Raw genomic sequence first — 11,091 nt, forward strand, 5'->3', positions numbered from 1 at the left:
AATGCCTGCCAGCTGTGAAGCCGCCAGGAAAGGCTGATGTTTCAGGGGTAAGAAAGAAGGAGTTCAGGTGCTGAGTACCAGACAGGTACTGACTGGCACAAATTCCTTATTCAGGAATTTCAGGGGACTCTGGCTGGCTGTAAGCTGGATCATGGAGGACACTACATGCCTGGCCTTTCACCGCTCCCCAGACGCGATGGGCTCTGGGCTGCTGTGGAGCATCCAAGCGGCGGTGCTGCCTTCGGCTGGCAGCAGAGCGACCTCCGGCGCACTATCCGCAGCGGCCCGTGGGCCAAGCCCGCGTCCGCCACAGCACGACGTTCTTCGTAAGCCGGGCCCTGCCTGACCCCAGCCGAGCAGCTACCAGCCATAGGCGAGAAAGCAAAAAAAGTGTCAGAAAGTGGCTTCACGTGGCTCTGACACGGTGCGGGGCTGCCCGGTGCGGGGGGACCGGGCCTCCTCCTGGCCTGCAGGGGGCGCGCCAGGCCTGTCCTGACTCACCGGAAGGAGGTCCATGTCACGCCCCATCCCTCCTCCGCCCACCCGACACTCAGGCGCCCTATTGGCTGTGCTCGTCGCTGCCGCTCGGTCGGGTGGGCGGTGGCGCCATGGCGGATCGGTTAACGCAGCTGCAGGATGCCGTGAACTCGGTGAGGCGAGCGCTGCTCTCTTCTCCCCCGACGCCCGTCGCTTTCCTTACCACGAGGAGGCGAGGCGAGGCTGACGCTGAGTCACGTTCCCTTATGCTCTTACTGCCTCTGCTGCGCTCGGGCCCGGCCGTTGTTGGCCGTTGCGGGGGGGTGGGGCGGGAAGTGATCCCTCTCGCCGCCCCCGCAGCCCCAAGCGCTGGCAGCCCCCAGGTAGGGCTGTATCGCCACGGAGGTGTGTCCTACTTAGCGCCGGGGTGGGCTGCTGCGTGGGGTCCGCTAAGATGCAAAATAAAATTGACATCGTTTTAGAGGCGAAATAACTTAACGCTGTCGTTCCTGCTTGCAGCTCGCAGACCAATTCTGTAACGCCATTGGAGTGTTGCAGCAGTGTGGGCCCCCAGCCTCTTTCAGCAACATTCAGACAGCAATAAACAAAGATCAGCCTGCTAATCCAACGGAAGGCAAGTCTCTCTGCATCTCCTAACAAAATGTGAAGGTGTTCTGATATAGTACACTCTATAATACAATCTGTATAATCTATAACACAAAATCTGCGCTCTGTTTCATGCTTAACAAACAACTTCACCAGTAACTGAAGGAGTGACTGAAGTTGAGTCATTAATTGATGTCAGCTGCACTTCCTGCATAAGACTGTGATAGTGGAAATACAATTTTAAGTGTTAAGTAAGCATTACAACGTATTTTTCCTGCTGGTGTCTTTGCACAGATACAGTAGCTCTACAGGTATAAAAAATTCTAATAGGACTGCTGCAAGAGGTTGTTAGTGAGTTGCCCATTACTTCCAAAAAGTCTTTTCAGAAAGAATTAGTGTTAGTTTTATGAAATCATGTATGAGTTTAAAATTCTCCATGTCGTAAACTTTCAATTATTTGTGTCTTTTCCATGTATCATCTGCTTATGTAATTAATTAAGGAGTAATGTCCTGAGGAGTCTCCCTATTGGCATTTGTGGCTTTGTTGTTGGCTGCTTTGGTTTGGTGGGGTTTTGTTTTTGTTTTTTTGAGAGAAGAAACTGATCTAAGGCACTGAAATTGGGAAACAAACTAAAAGGTCTCTCCAATTTGAGAATTTCAAGTTAGTGTTTAAATAACCATGTTATTTTAATCCTGAATTTTTTTATCTTTTTTCTTATTTTCTTTTTCTTATCCTTTTCCATTTCTTAGTGGCTGAACAGGAATTCTTTTTTTTTTTTTTAATTAAAGTTAAATAAACCATCTATTTGAATCACTTTCTTTACATTGTGTCTAGTGACAGATTTGAAGGCAAGGATTGAAAAGTTAAATAGTTTCTAGCTACTTCTCAATACTTAATGTAGTGACTAGAACACTTAATACTGGTATTAGTATCTTTTTTTCTTATTTTCTTTTTCTGCCTCTTCCCCTCATTTTATTTTTTTTATTAAAAAAAAAAAGAATTTTTACTTCTAGCTTGTATCAGATTAGGTTTGTCTATTAGGGGAGACTGGTTTGGAGCATAGTGATGCACTGTCTAGGACAGCTGAATACTAGTTCTTCACTGGTCCATGGCAGTTTGCTCTCTGATACTGGAATTAGTTGGAAGAGCCAGCTGAAAGGCTTGTTTGCTTCCTTATCTTACCTGGTGTTGTCTCGGATGCTGGTATCAGTGGGGTGCCAGGAGCTAGGGGCTTTGTTAAGGTCTTAAAATGGTTGGTCATGGCTGACTTCTCTTTTGATCTGCCTTTTTCTAAATTTCTGAATATAGCAACTTTAGTAAAATCATACAGCCAAGTTAGCAATGCTGATGAGGAAAAACAAAACTAAGAGTTATGACTCTATAGATACTTAAAGTTTTACTAAGAAGGCCTTAAAACTCTTTACAGGTAAACCTTGTGGTAACCCTGACAAAGCTTTAAATGGGTATGTTGGTTTTGTTTGAGGGTTTTTTTTAAGTTAAAAGTCAAGTATACCTTTGAGAGTGCCAACCTTTTCTATAGATTTTTGCCATTAGAAAGTATTTTTGCTCTTGCTTCCACAAATCTTTCATGAACGAATCAGCATAAACAAATATATGTATAAGATCTTAAATTATAAATTGAAAGGAGCTGTTTCAGTGTTTTAATGGTAGTAATGAACTTAATTCAAATTAAATGGACACAATTGCATATGGAAAGGTTTTGTTTCTGGCTTATGGTGCCTTTTATTACAAGTCCATGCAGTTCTTTCAGTGATATAGCAGCCAAATTAAGGTCTGTTATAAACTTCCAGTCCTTTTCCATTTCTTAGTGGCTGAATAGGAACTTTTTTTTTTTAATTAAATAAACCGTCTAGTTGAATCACTATCTTTACGTTGTGTCTAGTGGCAGATTTGAAGGCAAGGATTGAAAAGTTAAATAGTTTCTAGCTACTTCTCAATACTTAATATAGTGACTAGGACACTTAATACTGGTATTAGTAATTTTTTTAACTGGCTTACTGTGACAGGGTTTGAGCTATGTACAAAGCCCAGGTCTTTGTATAACCCATTACCTTGTTTAATCTAGAATTGGAATCAAAACTACCTTAATCTTCTAATATGGTTGAGTTCTCATCAGTTGTGGTACTGTTGTCTTCTTCATGTAGGAGAATTTTTAACACCTGCATACTTCAAGTCTGTACAATTTTCTGTGCTGTGTCTGCAGAGTTGTGCTTGTTTCTAATAATGTACTGAGTGTGCTGACTTTTATTTTTTAAAGAGTACGCCCAACTGTTTGCAGCATTGATTGCACGAACTGCAAAAGATATCGATGTTCTAATAGATTCCCTGCCTAGTGAAGAATCGACAGCAGCTTTGCAGGTAAGAGTGTTCTTAATTAAAATATCAAAACATAACTGAAGGCAAGCTTCTTCCTTTTTTTTAAAAACACTATTTTTTCTCTCTAAGCCATGTAATCTTGAAAAATTACTTTAATATCAGCCTGAAGTTTTCATGAGGGTAGCCTGTGAGTACATTATAAGCTTAGTGGAAATACTGAACTTGCATCTAATTCTAATTTTACAATCATAGAATCATAAAATAGTTTGGGTTGGATGGGACCTTTAAAGATCATCTAGCAGGGACATCTTCCACTAGACCAGGTTGCTCAGAGCCCCGTCCAACCTGACCTTGAATGTTGCTGGGGATGGGGCATCTACCACCTCTCTGGGCAACCTGGGCCAGTGCTTCACCACCCTCATTGTCAAAAATTTCTTCCTTATATCTAGTCTGAATCTACCCTCTTTTAGTTTAGAACCATTACCCCTTGTCCTGTCACTACAGGCCCTGCTAAAAAGTTTGTCCCCCATCTTTCTTATAAGCCCCCTTTAAGTACTGGAAGGCTCCAATAAGGTCTCCCCAGAGCCTTCTCTTCTCCAGGCTGAACAACCCCAACTCTCCTCCTCATGCCCAGCCCTCTGATCATTTTTGTGGCCCTCCTCTGGACCTGCTCCAACAGGTCCATGTCTTTCCTGTGCTGAGGGCTCCAGAGCTGGACACAGGACTCCAGGTGGGGTCTCACCAGAGCGGAGTAGAGGGGCAGAATCCCTTCCCTCAACCTGCTGGCCATGCTGCTTTGGATGCAGTCCAGGAGGCAGTTGGCCTTCTGGGCTGTGAGTGCACATTGCCGGCTCATACCCAGCTTCTCATCCACCAGTACCCCCAAGTCCTTCTCGGCAGGGCAGCTCTCACTCCCTTCATCCCCCAGCCTGTAGTGATACCAGGGGTTGCCCTGACCCAGGTGCAGGACCCTGCACTTGGCCTTGTTGAACCTGATGAGGTTCACATGGGTTCATACCTGGAGCTTGTCCAACAATGCTCAACTGTTTTGCATTTCCAGAAAATCCTTTTGACCCACAATTGAAGGAATACTGCTCTTTTTTTTTTCCTCTCTTCTTTCTACAGATCTTGCTTATTAAACAGCATCTTTTTTTTTTCTTTTTTACTCTAACTTCTAGATTTACATCAAGTATTTTCTTTCTAGAAAGCAACAAGGATGCAAAGAGTGCTGTTTCTTGCAGAACCCTGGAACTGCTTTAAGATCACCTAAAGGTTTTACACCTGATTTGGTCATCTGTGACTATTCAAAGGCATTTTACAAAAGACTAATACAAGAGGTGCCTGCTGGGTCAAATACAAATAATTTGACAGTGATATCACATTTGGTTTGAAACAGAGGAGGTTGAGTTTTGAAACATTGCTAGTCACAGTAATTGCTGAACATACTAATTGGGCCCAGTAAACACTAGCATAATTTACTGTAGCTGTGTATTTAATAGCTGAAGACAGTTTTCCTGCTGCAGACAAATTACAGGCTTCTTCCATGACTGAGCAGGGGTCTGATCATAGGGACAGCTGATGCAGGGAAAGCAGGGTGCTCCAGACGGAGGAGTTGGTTATGGACTTAGGGGCATGCTTTCCTTCGAGGTGATACTCAAACAGTTTCTTGCTCCATTAATGCAGAATCTTGTTTTACAAGGATTTCTGGCCTTTTCTATTTGGTGTGGTTTTGAGATAAGTTAGCTTGGATTCCATCACTTACTCATTCTAGTTTTGATTTTTATTTGCTGCTGTTTAATTTGGTGCAGTATTAAACATTTTGACATTCTTTAAAAGGATTGTTTTGAAGGTGCCTGAAATACTCTAAAATATGCAGTATAGATTTTGTTGAGAAGTGGTAAATAGATACTTGGCTAATAGAGATGTATTGGGCTGATCTATTTCTTTTTTTTTTTTTTATACTAAGGTTGTCTTGGTATATGTTTCAAATCTGAGGCTTGTCTTGAATGGTAAAAGGGGCTGCTACGCTAATGCCCAATGCAATTTACCCATCCCTCTTGAGTTCCCTTTGGTAGTACATATAGTTGGTAGTACATATTCCACTCAAATCTGCAGCATACCTGCAGTCAACTATTTAACAACTGAGACTGAAGTAATTGAGCTGGATTCTAAACTTCAAACTCTTACCTTTTGCTATCTTCCTTCTATGACCCTTTCTCCAAGGGCTGTCAAGTCCTTTATGCATATATTAACCTTCACTAAAGACACCAGTGTTGCAGAATGGAGGATGAGTATGTGGATAGAATTTGCCAATTTGAACACGACTTCTTAAGGACCTGTATATAAACCTGGGTAACTGCTTTAAAAAAACATCAGTTTAAAAGTGTTGTGTGTTGTTTTTTCTGTTTTTGAGTTAGAAAATTTTAGTAGTTTTAAATTTGGTAAGTATTTTAAATTATTAAAATATTTTGATGTTAAAATGTTTTATTTCACTAAATTTTGTCTATCTGAAAAGCAGTTTGGTTCTGAAACAACATATTGAAGAAAAAAGGTTAATGCCATTTCATCTGAAATACACTATTTAATGGAAAGGTTGAAATAAGTTATGTTTGCATCTTGCTGAGCACCTTTCAGTAAGGGGGTGGGGAGGGGGATAAATACTTCTCAAGAAAAACTGTACTGAGCTGAGAGTTGTAATATGAAAGAAACTAACATCTCTGGTGGGGTTTTTTTGTGTTTATTCCATGTAGCCATGCACTGTTTTAGGCTGCAAAGCTATAACGAGTTGCTTTGAAGTTACTAGAATGTAACTCGGGGGCTAAAGAGAGAATCTTTCTGTTTTCTAGGGAGCATGAACTATTCCATCACCGTCCTTTAGTAGCAAAGTCAATTTTGTACTCTATTTGAAGATCCTTACTTTTCTTCCATTTATTTATAAAGGCTGCTAGTCTGTATCGATTAGAAGAAGAAAATCATGAAGCCGCTGCCCGTCTGGAAGAGGTCGTTTATCGTGGAGATATGCTGCTGGAAAAGATTCAGAGTGCGCTGGCAGATATCGCCCAGTCGCAGCTCAAGACGAGGAGTGGTTCGCACAGCCAGCCCCTTCCAGACTCGTAGCGCCAGAGGGCAGCACGCCCCCACGAAACCTAGCTGCCCCACGCCGTGCTGAAAACGCAGCTTTCCATCCATGGGAGGACTGTAACACCCAGCCTGGCACCTGTGGGACTCTTGAGTGCTCTGGTCTTCAGTAACAACATCTGTTATCAAAGCTCCAACTGCAGGTTTTGTATGAGAAAAAAGAGCTTCTGTTGTAGAATTGGTGGTTCCGTTCTAGAATTATGTGTCTTAATGTACATTTCCTTCACTTAAAATACTAATTTCTGAGCTTTCTTTTCTGTTCGTAAATATGTGTGACTTCAGTCTGATTTGTTGTCTTCACTACAGAGGCCTTAGTCCCTAAAGGGAATTCAGAAGGAAAGTATTTTAAGGGTATTTGTGTACTTTGCTCACTCCTACTTTCAAACTTTTGTTCTTCTTGGATTTTTTTGTAAGGCTGAAACACAGATACTCTGGAATTTGCCAGAGTTCCATGGAGATAGTGCTAGGCAAGGATGTGAATACAGTGCTGGCCATCTGTTTTAATTAGTAGAAATGGTAATTAAACATTTGTATGACTACTTGGCTGGTTTACCACCCTTTACAGAGCAAGTAAAAGAAGGATAAGTAAACTAATGTTTGCATGGTAAGCGTTCTTGCCATTGGCATCTCATTTAAAAAAAAAAACAAACAGCATTTCACCTGTGGGTATCTGGTATTGGCATTTATTATTGTTTGTAGTTCACAAACAGGTCTTTGACTCCATTATTGCCACTGACACTTGCTCCCTCATGCCACTTCTGTGCTTCTGCTGATACTCTGTGTTCTTGTGGCAACTGGTGAATGCCTCTAAAGCAGACAGTAATGAGGAAGCATTGGATGACTGGGAAGAAATTAGCAAGGAGGAAACTGAAAATAACTTATTACTTAATGTTGCTTTTCAGTCTAAGCAGTGGCTGCCATGTGAATGATGTGGTCATAAGCAGCCAGAGGCCCAACATGCCCTGGAGTGTTTTGGTTTTATCTTCACACACTGAATAAATTTTTGCCCCTTGTGTTAGGATTCTAGAAATAGCAGCATTTCTTTTTATATTTGAAAAAAAACCCACCAGATAATGTAGGGTTCAGTGCTTGAGCTTGGAGTTGAACTGTTAGCCATTTTCCGTATTTTTGAGTTAGCAGCCTTGCATTGTTGTAGGATGCTGTTTTTTGCCGATGTAATATTTGCTCATATCCTGATCAAAACTACCTACATCTATATATTGGACATGCTGTCATGGACTTGAAAGTTACACGTGTTGCTATTGCATATAGACAGATAAGAGCAATTCTATAAAATAAACCTCTTTAGCATGCTGTTGATCCTTGAGGAATTAGATGCAGCCGCTCACTAGACTGCACTGGTGAAAGGAATAGGGTAATGTGGCACAGGATCCACCCTGTATACAGCCTGTTTTGAGGATTAAAAAATACAAAGCTCTTCCTACACATAACAAACAGTAAAACTGAAGTAGTTAATCAGACTGGTATTTAATTAAATATTTGTTATTGCCAAATTTGCATATCTGTAGTCATAAGTTTAGTCTGCTGTTGTGAGGCTCTTGTACTATCCAGATTCCACAGAAGGAAGAGCAGTTGGGGAGGTGAACAGACTGCAGCACAGCCCCAGTTCTGTAGTGGGATCTTTATTAAGAATAACTGGGCTGTGGTGATCTACTAAGCCACGTAAATATGCCCATGTCCTGGGAGGCCTGAGGGGACAGATTTTCATGTGAAGTCAGTCATGGGGCCTGTTTTTGGTTTTGTTTTTTCCTAGAAAAACTGCATCCAGTGTATCTCAAGTTGGTTGGGGGATGGGGTGGATTTTTTTTGTGGTTGGTTGGTTTTTTAAACTAGTGGACTTAGAAAACATAGAGTGAAATATTTGGGCTTTGCTTGTGGATTTTTTTTTTTTTTTAACTGAGATGTCTTAATTTGAGATTTGTATGTTGCTGGAAAAGGGGCTGGATCTTTATAGTAGACTCCCTGGTATAGCTTACCATGTACATCACGTCAAACTTGTTAACTTGGAAACTTTTGCTGTGAGAGATGTTCTACATCTTCAGTACCATTACAATTCTTTTAATTTCATATCTTTCTATTTTTTTGTACTTGGAAACTTGTATTTCTGCAGACTGATATTGCCTAATTGTAGAAGCTTTTTCTTTCAGTTGCTGTTTATTTGAATATGCTAGCCCACCTCATGTTTCAATGTGTATCAGTATCAAACAGTTAATCACACTTAGAAGTAAACCTTAACCAGAGGTATAAACTCCTTAGTAAGTACGTGTAGTTTTTCAGTCCTTTACCTGGGTCTAGTTTACTGAATGTTGCCAATAGAGATGCAGTTTGTGATACAGTTAAAACCAAGTAACACAATAAAGCAAGAGCGCCAAAATTGCTTTTTTTTTTTCCTTGAGAAAGAATGTAACATTTTGATGAGTGAGTAATACCTAGAGATGCACAACTCCACTAGTTCTTGTATGTTGTGTTGCTGGACTAGCTGTTGTAAATCTTTACCTGCTCTTTCATAGTCTACAGCTCAGTCAGTAAGGTTGTGTATATTTTGTTGGGCTCTGACAGGAAGAAGGGGGGAAAAACACTGATTTGTTACAGCTGTGTAATGGACAATGCATTAGACTGGGGCTTGGAGATGTGGATTCCTTTGCCCTCTATAACAGATGTGCTGATTTGTCCAGCCCCTGCTGTTGGGGCTTAAACATCTCTGTTTAAAAAACAATGTGTAATGGTAGTGATCTGTTTAGGGGAGTACTCATGCAAGAATTGTAGGGCATGCAGGATTACTGTGTCTGTACCATTTAGCACCCCAACTTTCAGTAAAAAAAAAAGGGGGGGGGCAAATGCCTTTGGAAAAAGGCATTGTATCCTCCCTGAGAAGTCTTAACTGCCTCCAGACTTTTAATACTGAAGAGAGAAAGGGTAGGGGAGAAAAAAGCCCTCTGTAAGGGCAGCTAACAAACATATCAGGTTACATGTGAGAGATGCAGGAGGAAACTTTGGTTGAGGCAAGAGAATAAATGGAGATGAAGCGTCATGGGAAGAAAACAAAAGTATTGAGCAAGATGTAAAATGGTTCTGCATATTGTGTTGGACAAAGAGTACTGCCCAGTGAACAAATTGTGCTTTGAAGAAAGGAGAGCACAGAGCATAATGGAAAATTCCATTGAAAAACAATCTCAACCACTTCAAATGAGCAGGAGCATTTCATGCTGAGAATCCATACAGCCCACTGGCAAAGATGTTGGAATCAATTTAGTAAATATAAGCGGCTGATCAAAGCCTAGTAGTCTTTACTGTAAACAACCATGCTCGGAGGAAAGGAACACCTCGCAGCAGCTGTTCTCATTTTCAGATACAGGAATACAGAGGAATTTGTACACTTGTTTTTAAAGATACTGGGAAAAGTGCATTAACAGTATTTTAGCTTCATGTCTTCATGAAGTTAATCCTGGCTTACTATTGCAGATGATCTTGAAAGATGGGGGAGCTTCTGCTGTGTGTGGCATGGGAAGGGTGTCCTGGCCATCCCCGCAGAATTGATATCAAGAGATTTTGGAAGTTTGCAACAATACAGGCCAGAGACTGCCTGGCTGGGGAGCAGCTCTGCTCAAATGGACATAGGGGTCTTGGCACACAGTGAGCTGAACATGTGCCAGGAGCTGGCCCTGGCAATAAAAAAAGGCCAACAGCATCCTGGGCTGTATTAGCGGGAGCGCAGCCAGTAGATCAAGGAAGGTGATTACTTCCCTCAGCCCAGCATGTGGTAGACTGCATCTAGAACACTCTGTACAGTTTTGGACCCCCAACATAAGAAAGATATTGATAAACTACAAGTTCAGCAGAAGGCCACCACATGGGCTTGAGCGCCTCCCCCGTGAGGAGAGGCTGAGGGAGCTAGGCTGGGAGAAGAGGTGGCTTTGGGGGCACCTAACAGGAGCCTGCCCATAACTACTGGGAGGTTATGGAGAAGACAGGGCCAGGCTCTTCACAGTGGTGCATGGCAGAAGAATGATGGACAGGGGACAAATTCAAACAACAGATTCAGACTGGTCACAAGGGCAAGTTTTTACACTACTAGGACAGTTAAGTTTTGGAATGTGGTCCTCAGAGAAACTGTAAATCCTGGGAGATGTTTCAAGACTTGACTGGAAAAAGCTCTGACCAAACTCATCTGACCTAACAGCTGCCCCACCTTTGAGCAGGAGGTTGGACTAGACACCTCCTGAGAGGTCCCTTCCAACCTGAATCATAGAATAGTTTGGGTTGGAAGGGACCTTTAAAGATCATCTAGTCTGACCCACCTACAATGAGCACAGACATCTTCAACTAGATGAGGTTGCTCAGAGTCCTGTCCAACCTGACCTTGAATGTTTCCAGGGGTGGGGCATCTACCACCTTGCTGGGAAACCTGTGCCAGTGCTTCACCACCCTCATTGTAACAAATTTCTTCCTTCTATCTAGTCTGATATATCTGCCCTCTTTTAGTTTAAAACCATTACCCCTTGTCCTGTCAC

At 42.0% G+C, this 11,091-nt stretch overlaps 1 protein-coding gene across 1 annotated transcript; it reads left to right on the top strand.

Annotated features, from left to right (window-relative positions):
- Nucleotides 1-608: 608 nt before the first annotated feature.
- MED21 (mediator complex subunit 21) lies at nucleotides 609-6,538 on the top strand. Its single transcript, XM_010292641.1, has 4 exons — nucleotides 609-650; nucleotides 997-1,111; nucleotides 3,363-3,463; nucleotides 6,362-6,538. The coding sequence occupies exons 1-4, from the start codon at nucleotides 609-611 to the stop codon at nucleotides 6,536-6,538; spliced, it is 435 nt and encodes a 144-aa protein (XP_010290943.1).
- Nucleotides 6,539-11,091: the final 4,553 nt, after the last annotated feature.

This window comes from Phaethon lepturus, unplaced genomic scaffold (assembly GCF_000687285.1).
Source record: "Phaethon lepturus isolate BGI_N335 unplaced genomic scaffold, ASM68728v1 scaffold14148, whole genome shotgun sequence".
NCBI lineage: Eukaryota > Metazoa > Chordata > Aves > Phaethontiformes > Phaethontidae > Phaethon > Phaethon lepturus.

Bases quoted from the DNA above. Each gene is read 5' to 3' on its own strand.
- MED21 (XM_010292641.1), top strand. From the start codon at position 609: ATGGCGGATCGGTTAACGCAGCTGCAGGATGCCGTGAACTCG. The intron at 1,112-3,362 runs GCAAGTCTCTCT...TATTTTTTAAAG, and splicing joins GCCTGCTAATCCAACGGAAG to AGTACGCCCAACTGTTTGCA. The intron at 3,464-6,361 runs GTAAGAGTGTTC...TTATTTATAAAG, and splicing joins AATCGACAGCAGCTTTGCAG to GCTGCTAGTCTGTATCGATT.